The following is a 17964-nucleotide window of genomic DNA, read 5'->3' on the forward strand; positions in this document are numbered from 1 at the left end:
AGCAAACAGTGCATAGACAAACAGTGCACAGACAAACAGTAGCAAACAGTGCACAGACATTGCATACACAAACAGTGCACAGACAAACAGTGCACAGACAAACAGTGCATAGACAAACAGTGCACAGACAAACAGTAGCAAACAGTGCACAGACAAACAGTGCATACACAAACAGTGCATACACAAACAGTGCATACACAAACAGTGTGCAGACAAACAGTGCATAGACAAACAGTGCATAGAAAAACAGTACATAGACAAACAGTGCACAGACAAACAGTAACAAACAGTGCACAGACAAACAGTGCATAGACAAACAGTGCACAGACAAACAGTAACAAACAGTGCACAGACAAACAGTGCATAGACAAACAGTGCACAGAAAAACAGTGCATAGACAAACAGTGCACAGACAAACAGTGCACAGACAAACAGTACATAGACAAACAGTAACAAACAGTGCACAGACAATCAGTGCACAGACAAACAGTGACAAACAGTGCACAGACAAACTGCACAGACAAACAGTACATAGACAAACAGTGCACAGACAAACAGTGCACAGACAAACAGTACATAGACAAACAGTGCACAGACAAACAGTAACAAACAGTGCGCAGACAAACAGTGCACAGACAAACAGTGACAAACAGTGCACAGACAAACTGTGCACAGACAAACTGCACAGACAAACAGTGCACAGACAAACAGTACATAGAAAAACAGTGCACAAACAATGCATAGAGCTGGACGATGACTGCAGCCTTAACATAAGCCTTAACAGCCTAACTTCTTAACATACAGTTACTGGGGGCACAGAGTGCTAAAGAGAAAAGAAATCAACAATTCAGAATTCAGTAAACATGTTGTAATGTTTAAAAAGCGTGATTAGGCTGCATCTGTGTTCTCGGGTGTGTAAAGGGGACTCCGTTCACAGCCAATATCACACGTAGGAAGCTCTGCAAGACGCATCTACGCGTTTCTATAAACGTGGCGGGGAAACAGAAAATACATGCTGATATAGACCAGATATCACACTGCTAATAATCAGAGAACATCTCCCACTGCAGCGTTTTAAACCTTTTCCTCTGCTTTCAGCGAAAATTGCCTGCCAGATGCGTCCGCGTGCGCCCGTGACACAGCCAGCCAGGGCGCGCGGGCGGGCGGGCGCGCGCGCTTCACTCACCTGCACGACACCGTCAGCTCAACTTTGGTGGCGGGAATGGCAGCGATGAGAGGCTCCCAGTCGCCGATACTCGCCAAATTCGGGAAACTGTTAGTCGAAGACATGGCTTCGTGTGGCACTACGAGAGCTTTTGGTGAAGAGAGCTCCTTTCCATCCTCCGCGCCGCTGTGGCTCGGCGGACGCGCGCGCTACGTCACACGCGCGCTGCTAATTCAGGCGGGAGAGAAAGAGCGAGCGCCTAGCAGCAGGATCACTAGTTTCCTCATCTCCCATGAAGGAAAACATTATACTGTGTACATCCAGCACCTCGTTCTCCCTTAGGCGGTTAGTCTATTTAGTGAATTAGTGTAACTAATGACTATTAACTGTGAAGACTCTAGAGTAGTACACTCAGTACATCTACATTCTATCTACACTCACTGGTCCTTTTTTTGTTTTTTTGGAAAAGGACCACCAGATGATATTTGGGTGACATCTTGGCATCTGTGTTGTTTGGGTATGAGTGTATCAGGGGTTTATCTGCATTTTTAACACTACCCTCTCAGAACTCAAGCTACTTTTCCTTGTCACTAGTGTGGTATCATCAAGGGTAAAAGGGTTTTGTACCTTTAGTATGTATCTAAGTATCTGCACTATATGGCCAAAAGTTTGTGGACACCTGACCATGACGTTCATATTTGCTTTTTGAACATCCCATTTCAGATTTAGTCTCCCTTTGCTATTGTAATAACCTCCACTCTTCTGGGAAGGCTTTCCACTAGATTTTGGAGCGTGGCTGTGGGGATTTGTGTTCATTCAGCCACTAGAGCATTAGTGAGGTCAGGCACTGATGTCAGGTGAGAAGGCCTGGGGCACGTTCAGCATTCCAACTCATCCCAAAGGTGTTCAGTGGGGTTGAGGTAAAGGCTCTGTACAGGCCACTGGAGTTCCTCCACACCAACCTTGGCAAGCAATGTCTTCATGGAGCTCGGTTTGTGCACAGGGGCATTCTCATGCTGGAACAGGTTTGGGCCTCTTAGTTCCAGTGAAGGTAAAATTGTAATGCAACAGCGTACAGAGACATTCTATATAATTGTGTGCTTCCAACTTTGTGGCAATAGTTTGGGGAAGACCCACATATGGGTGTGATGGTCAGCTGTCCACAAACTTTTGGCCATATAGTGTATGTACCTGGGAAGGTGCATGTACTGCACCTTTATGTATTTTAAGAGTAAAACTTTTCAGCATCAGTGGTCCTTAAGGTCCAATTAGCCTGTTAACGCACATCTTACAGGGTTACAGTTATAGATCTAGTGTGTTTCACCCTCCCTTTATCAGCTATTGTCAGCTATTGGACCACAGCACTTTTGCTGGTTAGATATGTTTGGTTGCCTTTGACAGTTTCTCAACCCAGCAGTGACATTAAAACAACAAGAACAACAACAGAAAATAACACTAAGACACCACTGTCAGTGTGAGTGCTGTGGTGAGTCCACCAGCCCAACTGGTCAGTGGTGGTCATATGGAGGTTCCTGTTCACTGAAGGTCAGAGTAGAGAGGGGCTGACAAGGTGTACAACAAATAGACTACACTCACAAATTGGATACCCACAAAGCAATCATATGATGTGTTTATATGTACCCAGGTTAGCCTGCAGTAAAGTAGCATTCCTAGACATTTCTGATTTTTAATTTAATTTTTAAACCAAATTGTTCTGCTCATGATGTCTAAGGCCTAGATAAATTAAAATATACAGGGATATATGAGAGAGATGAGAAGATGCATGAGTCATCTGCCAGGAAGACAGAGAGAGAGAGAGAGATTTGGCCTCTGACCCTGCTATGCATAAGTGCTTTTTTCCCCTCATGCAAGTCTGATGACATACTGAGGCCACATTCTATATTTAACTTAACACGTTTTAAAATGTTAACACACATGCCCCTGGTAGTCACCATTGAGGAAAAGCATTTCTTGAACCCTCACATGGACATCAGGTGATGTCATCTGCACTGCACAAAGCCACTGATGGCTTCTTGGTATCCATGGGTTATGAGCAGAGTTAAGCTTTGTGATTTCTGCTCAGTTGCAATCAGATCCTGGATTAGCATGGCAAACGCAATCTAAATGTTAATGAAGGATTCACTGGCAGTTTATTGAAATGTTACGCAAAAACTCCAACTGAGAGTAATCAGACAAAAAAGAATTTGATCATTTGCCTAAAAAATCATTCACTAACGAATTGACGGTTCCTAATAGCTCACATGCATGCTTATGAGTCTTAATGAATGACAACAGGGAGATGCCTGTGGTCACCCAGAGGCAAGAACAGCTTGCCAAGTTTTACAGTAGAAAGATTCTTTGCATACCAATGCTGTGGATTTAATGGAACAGACCGATGCATTATTAGTTTTGTCATCTTTTATTCAGAACTGCAAAGCAAACTTAAGAGTAGCACGAGCCAAAATGACAAGAATGCACAGAAGATAAAAAAAATGCAGAGAAGATGAGACAACTTTGACAGCATGGAGCAACTTCTACCAGAGAAAATGCCATTTATACTTTCGTCATAAATAATTCACTTACACAGATGAGTTAAACCATGTTGATGGGTCAGATGCATTTTGACATTGCCATTCAGACAGGAATGAAAAATATCTTCAAAGAGAATAAAGTTCTCACAAGTGCATTGAGGTGATAAATTTCACCTTCGCCATGATGTTCATGCTTTTGTTATGAGGACTGTGCCATAGAACGAGCAGTCGGCGCAGAACGACAGTCTAGCTTTTTATTCAGCCACTACACTGTCTTGAACCCAGGTGCAGCCACGTTATGATACTACTGAGAGCCAAGCGAGACAGGAGACAAGCACCTGCACACTGATGAATAACACAGATTCTTACAAAAGAATAAAAGTGTCCACAGGGCTGATTCTTCAAGTATAAGCCAGACTCACACACGAATAAAGGCTATATTAGATTAGATTTGAAAAGACCATCTAGAGTGTTAGAGGAACAGCAGTACAAGACCTCCCTCCAGTGGACAAAATGGTTTACCGCCGCAGAGCTCACACGAGGATTAGGCACGACTCCACTGCAAAGCCCTGGTTTGGGCCACACAAATGCCCACAACAGCTTGGTAGAAGCTATTTGCAGTGTCCAGTGGGTCAAATTTCAGTCCCTCAGATTTGCCCTTACAAAAACTAACACATGCACACTGGCGTGGGATTTTGCCAGATGGCATTTAATTTATGTGGCATCTGACATTTAGCTAACATGTCAGTCAGCTACAAACCCAGCGAAAAACCAGGACATCATAAACACATCCAGTGAGCAGAATAACTCAAACCACCACCACACAGTTCTGTCCTTCAGTAAGAGAAGGTTTAAACTGATATACTGCAGAGTCATTCCTAATCAGCATTCTCAAATCCCTGTCTACTGTTTCTGATTATAAGCCAAGGGCTTCCCTGTTTGTTAGTTAGCTACAAACTAAGACATGATTGCACAATGTACTGGAGTTATCTACTGTAACTACATACATCAACATTACTCAGGCTATATATGTATTTATGCCACAGATGAACCTGAACGAATGTGACAGAAACAGAAGCAGGTGGATATGTACACCAGCACACAGAGACCACTGCACTCCTCTTATATCAGCATACATACACACAGTACAGGAACTAGTAAGTGTATCTAGGTGTCAAAGCTAGTACGACCTCAGCCAGGTGTTAACAAGAAGGCAGCAAGGACATTTAACACAAGAGCAGAGAGAAAGATTAAGAAAATAGGCATAGTGGGCTGGACTTGTTTTATTTAAGTAGGTAATGTAATTTTAAGGGATTTGTTTGGTCAGGATAAAGCAACTGTGTAATTTTCCTAATTACCATAGAGAGTCAGGATTGACATGTCATATCCCAGATATCCATGTCAGAATTATGCCACAGGCACAGCACCCAATAACAATAACATAGCCCACTTCTATCTGGTTTAGTTATTATATTACCTAAAGGACTAGTGTTACTGAGGGAGAGCTATGTTTGACGAAACACAGAAGGTAATGTGCTTGATCATCAGGTTCATCTTGGCAGAGCGATCTCTCTACCAGTTAAGATCATTTTAACTTGACAGTACGTTTAGGACAGTCTGAAAATAAATTAGAGTACCTTCACAAGTAAAACTAATCCAGCTTGAGTACGGCTTAAGACAAAGAGAGTAGGAGAGAGAAACATTCTATATCTACAGAATGCATTATTATTGGATTTGTTAATAAGTTAATGATTGTAGTACAGCTGAGCTCCATACTTCGGTCACCAATGATTTTCAGGCTCGAATATATAGACAGAAATTTAAAGGCATGGTGATTCCAGTTAGTCCACTTAATGCAAAGCTACAGCTATTCAGTATGCATCGTGTGTAAAGCGCCCAGTGCTTGTGCAAAGGTCTAGAAGCACGAGTTCAGATATGAGCTCAGAGAACCGGCCTACTGAAGCCAGCTACAGACAGTCCGGTTCCTTCTCTCCTCACATACAACTAAACCCCAGTGCAGCAGGGTTCTCCCAGTGGTTAATCAGGATCAATATGTAGAAGCTGCAGAGTCTAAAGGTGCTTTACTTTGTACTGAGATTTGCTTTAGCTATCTTCCATAGCATTGATGCGCAATTAAGACACATTTAGAGACCACACAAGAGAAAGTGGCTGTGGTGAAGTAGCAGATTCCAGTCTGTTTACATCCACTTTTTTATTCAGGCATTCTTCTTCTGTGTTGGTATCCATCAGGGGTCCTGTTTTAGTGGGTGAGGGCAGAGTACAAGGAGAAGTTAGCCACATGAGACGTGAGAGGACAGTCAGTTGCTGCCAGGTTCATCGGTAACATCAGTCATGTCAGTGGTGTCCAGACCTCCTCTCGCACGCCAGATCTTCACTGTCCGATCACTGCACAGGCAGGGCAAAACAAAAAATAGGCTTGTTAAAATATTGTGTTGTAGAGCTGTCCTATATAAATTCTACTGCAATACTTCAAATGTTCAATACAGGAATATTAATTGGATACTGCCACAGACAGAGCGAGCATTTGTATGCATTCGTTTCGCATAAACTGTGGAAATGCGTCACTTTTAAAAGCAAAGAAAATGAAGGCAATGTAACTATAATTTTATTATGAGCTTTCATGTTTCAAAATTGTTTTTATTTATTCACTTTCAGCATATTTTTTACACTTCTTAGATGACTCAGCATCAAAGTAAAAAAAACATTAAATTCTGCCATCTTCAATTTGCAGAATATATACTGTATATAGCAACTTTCACATACAACTATGACTAAACTCAAATAACTTCCTGTTTACAATTTATTCACAATATACTGTTTGTTCTTCCTGTTGTGGTTTAATATGCCCAATAAAAATCCATTTAGAATTCAACCACAGTAAATTACTGTCTCCAGTGAATGCCTGTTTTAAATTTGTTAGCTACTTACATTTTAATATCCCTTTTTGCTTACATGCACTATACTGCCAAAAGTTTTGGGACGTCTGCCTTTACATGCACATGAACTTTAATGACATCTCATTCCTAATCCGTAGGGTTTGATATGGAGTTGGCCCACCCTTTGCAGCTATAACAGCTTCAACTCTTCTGGGAAGGCTTTCCACAAGGTTTAGGAGTGGGTTTATGGGAATTTTTTATCCTTCTTCTAGAAGCGCATTTGTGAGGTCAGGCACTGATGTTGGACGAGAAGGCCTGGCTCACAGTCTCCGCTCTAATTCATCCCAAAGGTGTTCTATCGGGTTCAGGTCAGGACTCTGTGCAGACCAGTCAAGTTCCTCCACACCAGACTCGCTCATCCATGTCTTTATGGACCTTGCTTTGTGCACTGGTGCGCAGTCATATTGGAACAGGAAGGGAGTTGGGAGCATGAAATTGTCCAAAACGTCTTGGTATGCTGAAGCATTAAGATTTCCTTTCACTGGAACTAAGGGGCCAAGCCCAACCCCTGAAAAACAACCCCACACCATAATCCCCCCTCCACCAAACTTTACACTTGGCACAGTGCAGTCAGGCAAGTACCGTTCTCCTGGCAACCACGAAACCCAGACTCGTCCATCGGATTGCCAGACAGAGAAGCATGATTCGTCACTCCAGAGAACATGTCTCTACTGCTCTAGAGTCCAGTGGTGGCGTGCTTTACACCACCGCATCCGACGCTTTGCATTGCACTTGGTGATGTAAAGCTTGGATGCAGCTGCTCGGCCATGGAAACCCATTCCATGAAGATCTCTACACACTGTTCTTGAGCTAATCTGAAGGCCACATGAAGTTTGCAGGTCTGTAGCTATTGACTCTGCAGAAAGTCGGTGACTTGTGCGCACTGTGCGCCTCAGCATTCACTGACCTCGCTCTGTGATTTTACGTGGCCTACCACTTTGTGACTGAGTTGCTGTTGTTCCCAATTGCTTCCACTTTGTTATAATACCACTAACAGTTGACCGTGGAATATTTAGTAGTGAGGAAATTTCACGAATGGACTTATTGCACAGGTGGCAACCTGTCACGGAACCATGCTTGAATTCACTGAGCTCCTGAGAGCGACCCATTCTTTCACAAATGTTTGTAGAAGCAGTCTGCATGCCTAGGTGCTTGATTTTATACACCTGTGGCCATGGAAGTGATTGGAACACCTGAATTCAATGATTTGGAGGGGTGTCCCAATACTTTTGGCAATATAGTGTACTTTGTTTTTTTTTTATTATTTTATAAAAAAATTAACATGTAATAAAAAAGTATAAGTTAATGAAAACAAGAAAATTGGATATAAATCATTCAGTGGTGATTATTTGCTATTGAATACATAAATATTATTAAAATGTAAATAGTATTTGAACACTGAAATTCATTCTGACAGCTATAGTGTGCGTGTGCGTGTGCGTGTGCGCGTGTGTGTACATGCTGGTTACTCACTCAGACGCAGTAAACAATAAGCTGCTGTTAGTGGAAATGCTGTTGATAGGGCTCTCGTGTCCCCGGAGTTCCCCCAGCGCGCTCAGTGTGTCTGTGTGCCAGAGCTTCAACACTCCTCCTCTACAGCCGCTCAGCAGGGCAGGAGAACCTGGCACGACGCCCAGCGCACACACCCAGTCCCGATGAGCGTTAGGGACTTGCTGCTCAAACACAGCACACACACATACATACACACATACTTCACTTTTCCAATCCAATACATGCACTAATACGAAGGAAGCACTCTCAAAACACACTCCCTTTCACTCTCAGCTGATTTAGCTTTATAATTTACTGGCAGCACTGCAGCCTTGACAGAATTCACTTATTGTATGACTGAACAATAATCTTCTCTCTAGGCTTCAGCAGTCGGCTTTTTGAGCTTACCTGCAGTAGGTCTTTGCGAGCCAGATCCCATTTTTTGATTCCATTGTCTCTGGAGCCACTGAACAGACAGTCTCCCTGCACCACCACCGACTCGATCCCATCATAGTGTGGAGGCTCGAAGTTATGCGTAGGGCTGATGCTGCCTAGAGCTCCTTCTGTTACATCAAACATCTACAAATACACAACAGGGATGGGGAAAAATGTGTCATTTTTTACAATTCACTCTTGAAAAACCTGTCCATTGATTTAGGCAAGTTAAAAAAAATGACTAGATCACTCTGATGAACAATCAAGGTTATCAAATAACTTTAAACTCTGCAACAGGATGTTGAAGGCTTTTATATCAGAAAAAATGTAATATTAAGTAGCCTGTAATTTTTCACAGCCACAGACAGAGCAAGCTTCAGCAGCAGTGCTATACAATACATTCATATCATACAAGGTGAACTGTGCGATTTTATGAGGAAGCATTTTATGATATATCTTGATAAAATCATAAACTAAACAATTTTTAGTTAATTTTTAGTTGCCTCTCTAATACACACTTCAGCCAAATTTTAAATGACTTCCTATTCACTATATACTGTATTCTCTCTGTATTGGGCATAACATAATCGCAGTACAGAACTCTTATACAATGGCCTTTATTCATCAAAGTTGTATATAGTCAATTCGGATGAACAGACAGTTTCCTAATAGATCAGTAGGTGTATTAAAAAGTTTACCAGGTAGTTTAAAACAACACCTAGCCTGGCAAGACACACACCTTGATGTAATGATCCTTGGAGCCGGTGATGACCAGATCTTGGCCGTTGCCAGAGTGATCCACAGTCAAACACATGACTGGGCCTAGATGACCTGTAAGTTTTCCTGTTGAGACAAATCTTAAGATAGCAAGAGAGAAAGAAATTTTATTACATTCCTGTCACCAGCTTGAGACAATATTAAGACATTCAGTATAAGGGCATATTATGTCAAGGTTTTTTTTTTAATGCAAACATATAATAACATAAGCAGCTGTAGTATGTCTAGGCTTCATAATCTGTGAGCATGTACCTTCTGAGGTCCCACATGCGGACGGAGTTGCCAGCTGCCACGTACAGCACTGTGCCTGTAGGGTTGAGGGCAATCTGGTTGATCTGGTTTTCTCCAGCAGCTGTAGTCACTGTGCGGCTGGTGTTAGCTGCACACGCATCGCCTGTGCTCACCTGACCAGAGGATCTGAGAAAGAAAAGAAGACGCATTATCATTTCCATAAAGATGGCCTGCTTTATTCGGAGCAGGTCGTCCCAATAGCACTCAGCACTTAGGCTGAGAACATGAATTCTTGTCTAAGACCTGTAAATCATCAGATTTAAGAGTTACCCTTGTTGAAGACCATAACATACATTGGATTACCAAAGTATTCATACCCCCTGGAATTTATCAGATGTGTATAAATAACAAATCATAAATACACATATTCTTTCTGGCACAGTTTGTCAGTTTGTGTTACATTATTATTATCACCTCTACATAATGACATATGATATAATTTACATTGCCATTAAATTATAGTACTAGTATAGTACCAATATAACTCAGTGAGATTTTCTTTAGCTTTTCATTGTTTCTTTAAAAAAAAAGCAGTAGGGACAATTTTTGGAATGAATTTTTGTAGTGCCTGTGCATTCAAAAATAATTTGCAGAAGAGAATTTAAAAACAGTTTGATAAAGTTTAGAGTGGATTTAATAGAATGTTTGACAGTTTAAGCATTCAGATTTACTTGCCAAATAGTGCCACCCATCCACCAGAGGTTGCAGTCTCCTGAGTACTAAGCAGTGCTGGTAATGTTCCTGTGTGCCTTGTTTACTGCATTTAAACTGTACCACAATTTCACTGCAAATTCTTGATGATTCAGTCAGTAAGCCTTGATCTGTGTTTCTCCTTGAGCCTTGTTGGATTTGGATTTCTGTATTGGACTTTGTTTATTTTGGATTCACACTCTATTTACTCTCTGTCGTGGCTGTTGCATTACAGTATGTGCCGCAGGGCTTAAGAGAACTCACGTGAGGGTGCGGATGCACTTTGCCGAGTCACGGATGTCCCACACTTTGATGTAGGAAGTGGAGACGGTGAAGACTAAGCTGGAGCTGTAGCGTACTGACACCACGTTGTTGGGATGGCCACCCAGAGACATGATTTCCTGCCCAGTCACCAGATTCCACACCTTACACGTACGGTCTGAGGGGGAGAACAGACTGCACTGATTAGAGAAATATGACAAAAACATGACAACAGCCCAAAGGTGGGTTTCAGTGAACATGTGTAACTTGCCTTTTAAAACACTGCTTAAAGGCCATTAAACAATATCATTTAAAGTGTAAAAACAGCTCAACATTTCTCTTTTTTCTAGTTAATTGACTGTTTAGTTATTTTAATTATTTTCTTTATTTTTGCTCATTTACTTAACTTTATTTGTGCCCCATTTATGTTTTTATTTTTGCCCCACACTTGTATATAATACCAAAAAGTACAACAAAACAAAAAGAATCAATAAAACAATTAATTAAACAATCAGCTAAAACATTTTTGAATAAAAAAGTGGTTGTAAACGAATTACATTTATAATGACTTTTTATTCAAAAATGTTTTAGCTGATTGTTTAATTAATTGTTTTACTGATTCTTTAGTTTTGTTGTACTTTTTTGTATTATATTTTGTATTTTTATTTTAGCAAGTCTGCTTACTATTATGCAAATACCTTGGTTTTATCTGATTTTTGTTATACTCGGCCACACTACAAATTAAGGATCTCCTTCAATGTACTCCAAGAATAAAGATGTGAAAAGTAAAATATAAAATTACTACTATTTAAAATAATCATTGCGGAAGAGCGCAAAGTTTGTAATTTGGTCATATTAAACTTAGAAGCTACATAGAGCAATAAACTCTGAGTCTGAGACAGGAGAATATTCTGAAAGTTTTTCAATAATACGGAGTTGACTAGAAGGATAATCAGAGGTGGTCTGAAAGTCAGCCATCAGGACCGAAGCCAGACAGTCAAACCTTTAGATCCAGTAAAGAGGAGGTCATCAGTGGAGTCGACACACAGCACGGCTTTGCTGTGGCCCTCAGCCACATGCACACACTGCAGAGTACCCCCGCGATTGCTCTTCAGCGCAGGTACTGGGTTTATCACTCCTCTGAGAAACACACACATACAAACTGTCAGACCGAGTGCAGATGAAGCAAAGCTGATTTCATACACAGCAAGCGAATAATTTTGCATGCGTTTCTCCACGCAAACAGCAGCCATCAATTAAATATAGTGATCTGTAAGGATAACACTATAACAGAGCATGCATGGATATACATGCACCACTGTTCAGCATTTCAGCCGCATGCTGCAACATAAAGAAAACAAATCAAAAATGCAAAAGAAAATAAATCAAAAATGGACAAATTCACAGTAAGATATGACTAAAACCAGACCTTCATCTCATGAAATAGAGCCAACTTCTGTGTCTCAGGTCCAGAAAGACCCTTTGCTAATTTTAAAAAGGCAGAACAAACACTTGAAGAACCACTTTATTGCTCTGTGGGTCCTATATGGATTCCTCCCAAGAAGGACATAACATGAACAAGTGTGTGAGATAGATACTGGATAATCTTAAGCATATTTTCAATTTTGAAATATAAAAGAATATTTCCATTGTAATGCTGTGTGTCCCTAAAATATGAGATTATTGTTAATATATGCATAAAAGCACATTAATGTATATACAGTGAAATGTGTTGCATGTTTAACCTTGTGACTTGTATATACAGATATTTGTGCTCTTGTGTTATTTCCATATATTGTATATTTGCCCAATGTTATTTTTTGGTAATGTCAATGACAATAAACAAATTAGCGTACCTCACATTTACACTCCATGATTCAGATTTTTTTTCCCCCGTTTTCTCGAAATTCCTTCCCAACAGCTTTCCCCTATCATACAACAGCTACCAACTAAGGGTAATACATGCTTCCCCCCAGCCACCACAACTTTTCAAACTATTGCTCATCACAGGGCAGCTGAACACATTCAGAGCTAACCTCCCTCTTCCTCTTCCATACATGACCTCACAGATGACCACAATTGGTTGGTATGTTGCTATGACTGACAGGGGAGAGAGAGTACACCACCCCTCCCACTCAGAGCAGGGTCAGTTTAGCTCTCTTGGGCTCCTGACCACGGACAGCTGTGGCATCATTGGGATTTGAACTCACGATCTCCCAAAACAAGGCGAAAGCTTTTCTGTTGTGCCACTCAGGAGCACTTTGACTCTTATTTTTATTTATATACTAAGCAGCTAAAGTACTGCTCTGGAACCTCTGCATATTTTCTTTGCTTTTCTGATCATATGAACCAGGGTGTCAGACGAATGAAAATATCCTGCTTGCCCTGAACACTGCTCTCCATGCTAAACGAGCAAGCAGGAACACAGACATACTCACAATCAAATACACTATGTGCTACGTCTAATTCTTGATGCTATGAAGTAGAATACTCATACTCTCAGAGATTCTCTCTGACTTCTGACTCCTATTGCTAAAGAAATAAAACCTGGGCAATAAAAAGGCACACACTTCCAGCCAGGTTTCTTTAGCTCAAGCTGGATCTCTGTTCTGGACGACTCCAGAGAAGCAGGTATAGTGCAGTTTACAGCGTGTTATTGCAGGATTAGGTATCAGAGTTTGGTAAATATTTGTTTTGGACTTGAGGGGCAAATTGAACACTGAATGTTCAGAGCTACTCAATTTAAATTCCATGATCATGTGTATAAAGGGCATAGCTTTGGCCACTAATCATGCACCAATTGGGCCTAAATACATACTGCGCTATTCATGGCACAATGTGCTGCTGTCTGGAAAATAAGCCCTTTACTGATTTCAGACTAGCCTGTCAGACATTCAGTGTAGGACTGCTCACACCAGGCAACGTCGGCTCAGCAAAACAGCATGCTTTCTTCAAAAGCAGGGAAAATGGTTAGGGAGAAAAACTGTTCAGTTCCAAATTGAGATTCTGCTGTGTGGACTGCTCTCCGGCCCACCACATGTGGCAGGTAATTTACACAAAATATAGTTCACACAGCCAGAGGGAGCAGGATAGTCCTCCAGTCACTAGGAGGGTGCTAGATCTTACTGTTTGATCTCTTGGGCTTTAGCCCTGTCGGCTGCTGCTTGTCCCTTGTCATAGGTCTTCCTGCGGGTCAGAGGTGAGGCTTCCGGCACTCGCTTTTCCAGCCCTGACGGAGGTCTGGAGCCAGAGTTTCTAGTTTTAGTTCCATTAATGACGTAAAGACAGAAACATAAAATAAAACACAAGCACCCACTGCACATAAAAAAACATAAAAGGGACATGGAAGCCAGCATGCAAAACAGAACTAGTATACAAACCTGTTACCTGATTAAAAAGATACAGTAATTGTTGTATTATGGCTATAAATGAATCAGGTGGTGCATGGTGTAGTGCTGATCCAGGAATTCATATGTGTACCTTATAAAGCAAATAGGCTCTTAAGCAAAAAATTCTTTTGTGATCTGTATGTAGTATGTAGCCTACTTTTAAGTGAACTATATTTAATTGTTTAAAACTTATATGTAAAATGTTTCAAACTTAACTGCAATAAAATTCATTTTCAAGGCCACTGACATATCTAACACATACAGGGGAACAATTTATTCACTAAATTATGTTATTTTATGCAATCCACAGTGCGATTTATGTAGAGCTGTGCATTGGGACTCTGTGGGACTCAACAAAAAAAGTCACGTTTTGTTCACTTCCTTGAGATCAGAAGCTTGCAAAACAAAGAAAGACCATGTTCATTAACATGGAAGAGTAAATGGTGCTGGTGCTTGTGCAGCACTGTGTGACGCATTTACTGCTTATATTCATTCTTCAGTAACTGCTATATCTTGGTCAGGGTAGTTTAAAATACTAATGTGTTTACTAATGCCAGAAAATATTGCAGGCAGATGCAAACAAAAATAATACACACAACTATAGAATGTCTGATTTTAATTTGTTTTGTGGGTTTTTTACTATAGTATCATTTTAGGATACTATACTTGGCAAATGATGGCGATTCAACTTATGAAGCAGGTTGTCAGTTTCAGTCCTGTAGGACTAATGATTTGATTCATACCTGATTCTACTCTTCAGCTAATTAGCAAGGCCTTGCTAAAGTTTAGCTGTTGAACTCCAGGAATAAATCATGCCATGGAGATAATAAGCATGAGAAAAGTGCTGGAAAAGCATGGATGCTAGGCAAATGCTGCAGGCAAACATAAAGCTAAGCAACAGCAGTCCTGGTGCATGCAGATGCTGAATTGTTAGATTGCTACCCAACTTACATGCCACCCATTCTAGAGGATAAGGCAGCAGCAGGGAGCATGTAGTCCCTGAGCGTACTGCTCAAAGACTCATCTGTGCCACCTTCGGGTGTTTCAGCCATCGGGGGGAGAGGGCTGGTGAATTCTCCACTGGGTGCGTCAAGGCCAGGCTCACAGCTGTTTGCATAGAGCAACTCCATTTGTGTAGTGGTTCTTCTGCGAGCCTGTATAAACAAAGCCGAATTTTTATTTAAAATATGTGTTATCTATTACAAAACTACAGAAAAGATTGTAAGCCTATGTGCGTAGACTCAAATGAGATCATTAACTGAGAGATGAGAAGTATAATTGTATTTAATTTTTAAAAAAGGAATACTCCAGTGATTTTCAACCTAATCTCCATCTACCACAACTGTAGCATAAAGTATATGCAATTACAGCAAATGCATGAATGAACACAACCCATTTACTCGAAACTCACTTATGATTATGATTTCATAAAAAAACTTCAGTCTAAAGTATTTGTAAATTAAGCACTAAATTTGTAGGAGTCATCTTTTTAGAGATGGAAGGGAAAAATTTGTGGTTGTATCAACACACGTAGACACAGAAGTGCCTCTGTTTCTGCTTGATAGTGCACATACTTGACAAAACCTCAGGGAAAGTGTAAGTAACTAGACAGTTTTCACTATTTGGTGCGGTGTGGAAAATTAGGATAAAACTACATAAGAGCAGGTTTTTTCATCTCTGTGTCATCCTAAGACCTTCATGATTAGAGTGTAATAGCTGTAAATCTGAACTGCTGTTATACATTTGTGTATGTATATTGATGGAGTTCAACTCCCCTAACACTTCCAATTTAGGGGATTTTTACATAAATGGTTTTTCTGTTCTTTGAAGGTAGGGAAACGTTGAAATTATTGTCCATGGTAATTGCACATAAACTATAGATGTTTAAAAAAAAGATGGAAAAAAAGGGCAGGGGTCCATTCCCCTTGCTTTACCTTTATGAGACTACTGAATGACCTTGGTGACTGAAAGCATTTACAGACACCCAGAAAGCTTACCTTACTCCTGGACTTGGTCTCACCACAGAGCTTCATGAGGTCAGTGGCCATGGTGCTGCAACAAGACAGAGTGAATGAGATTGTTTCACTCATTAAACTCATAAGACTTACACAAAAACACCACAAAAACAGGCTGAGACATTTTTAATGCAGTTGTATATTAAAACAAAATGACTAAATCCTGATTGTTGACTTACTTTCCATCTGCTGCAGGACTCTGTGTTGATTCATCACTGCTACTGTCATCTTCATTCTCTGAACAGGAAAAAAACAAAATGGTGGTCAAAATGTACACACATCTGTGTACTCCAGAGGCCACTCCAGATGTTTTACTGTATTTCAGTGGATGCAACAGTCACCCTCATCTCGAGTTAAGAAAATTGTTAAATAAATCTTAGTTGAGCTGTCTATTGATATCACAGAGAAAGCAAATGAGGATAATATGAGCTCAGTGTCGCCATGCTTGTTGTTCAGCTTTGAAACATGGATCCATACTGTCCAGCTGGAACGAGTTACAGAGCAAGGAATTTCAGGACTAATTGTCACGAGGAGCATAAAAAGCATTAGGTGTTCACCAGTGTGAATCAGCTAATATGGAAGGTTCCTCTTGAACCTGTCATGGGCCTGGGCTTTTAGCTTATACTAATGGTTAATGTGTGAATAATTGTGTGGTTGAAGCACATGTAAGAGCCACTGGCATGGAGAAGGGAGGAAAGGAGGGGTGGAGGGATGAAGTTAAGCCTCACAGCAGTACGCCTCATGCACCTGCAGATGAAACTGCTAGTCTGTGGTTAGTTTTACATAGGAGACCCATGCTCTCAGAACGTGGTACAGGGAGGATGGTATCCGGTACTTACCCACAGGCATGTTACCTAGCTCTGTTTCAATTCAGGCAATAGGGGGAACAGAAAAAAGGCAAACCACAAATCAAAAACACATTCCCCCAGTTGTAACAAACAAACATAACCAAATCCAATCCAACACACACACACACAAAAAAAAAAAAGCACAGCGACTAATGCTGCTGAAGAGATGCCATCAAACACTAACAAATGTCACATTTTAAAAATCATAGATAATTTTTTGAGCATTTTTAATTCAGCATCTATTCAGGAGTATAATCAGAACATTTGTGGTCAGGTCATGCAGTGTGCGGATCTGGCCAGCCCTGCTGAAAGTAATATTTCATAATGTATTGGCAAACATCTAATTCAAAGCTTTAAAATGTGAGTGCAACACAGCCATCAAGTCATAAAGGAATACACACCAGAATTTCATTTATATATTTAAATGAGTTTAGACATATATATCAAGAAGGTGTTGTATGAGTAGTCACAGGGCTGGGCAGAGCAGCTGAGGGATCTCTCTGAGATTTATCAGCAGAGAGACTCACCTTGCAGAGCGTTCCCAAGCAGTGCATCCAGCTCTGGATTAAACTCAGCCTTCTCCTTCAGCATGTGGAATAGCAGCTGATTCTGAGTGGCGCTGTTGATCTCAGTCTGCTTGAGCCGGCCCTCCATCACCTTGATCTGAGACTCCTTCTGGGCTGCCTGTAGCCCCTGAGACAGTGGATACAGACATAGACTTCATTTGAATGTGTAATCTGTCACTTTGTCTTAAACACTGGAAGGAAAGAAGTAGAAGAATATACAACCATGTGAAGGTGGGAGGTTTACTTATAACAATGCAAATAACCTGAAGGGTCACAGGGTCAACTGTAAGGCTGTGGTCACAGGGACATTTTGCTACCTGTCAGAAACTTGCCAGTGATTTCAGTGAGAGCAATGCACAGATAGATACCAGGCACCAAAACAACCTTATGTGTAAATATTCCACTCAAACTTCACCAAAGTTTACCCTTTGATAGAACACACACTGATGTAATCATGTGTTAGCCTGGGAAGGATTTCCCATTTCTTCCAATCTGATCATCGTCATTTCTCACTGTCTCGCCATTGCACAACCGCTACCAACCTGAGA

General features: G+C 40.9%; 2 protein-coding genes across 9 annotated transcripts in view; both read right to left on the reverse strand.

Moving 5' to 3' along the window:
• The window catches only part of cpne8 (copine VIII), a 39399-nt gene extending 37689 nt beyond the window's left edge, over window positions 1–1710 (reverse strand). Inside the window, exon 1 of the mRNA XM_026918700.3 lies at window positions 1187–1710. Within this exon, the coding sequence (XP_026774501.1) occupies window positions 1187–1290 (104 nt within the window). The 5' untranslated portion in view covers window positions 1291–1710. The remainder of the gene's footprint in view (window positions 1–1186) is intronic.
• Window positions 1711–3565: 1855 nt separating this feature from the next.
• Window positions 3566–17964, reverse strand: part of kif21a (kinesin family member 21A) — a 43821-nt gene continuing 29422 nt past the window's right edge. For 5 of the 8 annotated variants that reach the window (XM_026919176.3, XM_026919174.3, XM_026919180.3 and 2 more), the window contains 13 exons: window positions 17378–17543; window positions 16842–16862; window positions 16182–16239; window positions 15985–16039; window positions 14939–15141; window positions 13725–13853; window positions 11602–11738; window positions 10602–10776; window positions 9609–9773; window positions 9319–9436; window positions 8553–8723; window positions 8127–8326; window positions 3566–6102 (listed from right to left, as the gene is read on the reverse strand). In XM_026919176.3, coding sequence (XP_026774977.3) covers window positions 6015–6102; window positions 8127–8326; window positions 8553–8723; window positions 9319–9436; window positions 9609–9773; window positions 10602–10776; window positions 11602–11738; window positions 13725–13853; window positions 14939–15141; window positions 15985–16039; window positions 16182–16239; window positions 16842–16862; window positions 17378–17543 — 1686 coding nt within the window. In that variant the 3' untranslated portion in view covers window positions 3566–6014. The remainder of the gene's footprint in view (window positions 6103–8126; window positions 8327–8552; window positions 8724–9318; window positions 9437–9608; window positions 9774–10601; window positions 10777–11601; window positions 11739–13724; window positions 13854–14938; window positions 15142–15984; window positions 16040–16181; window positions 16240–16841; window positions 16863–17377; window positions 17544–17964) is intronic. The other 3 variants (XM_026919177.3, XM_026919178.3, XM_026919182.3) reach the window with 3 other exon arrangements.

The sequence above is a fragment of the Pangasianodon hypophthalmus genome, chromosome 9 (genome assembly GCF_027358585.1).
Source record: "Pangasianodon hypophthalmus isolate fPanHyp1 chromosome 9, fPanHyp1.pri, whole genome shotgun sequence".
Lineage (NCBI taxonomy): Eukaryota > Metazoa > Chordata > Actinopteri > Siluriformes > Pangasiidae > Pangasianodon > Pangasianodon hypophthalmus.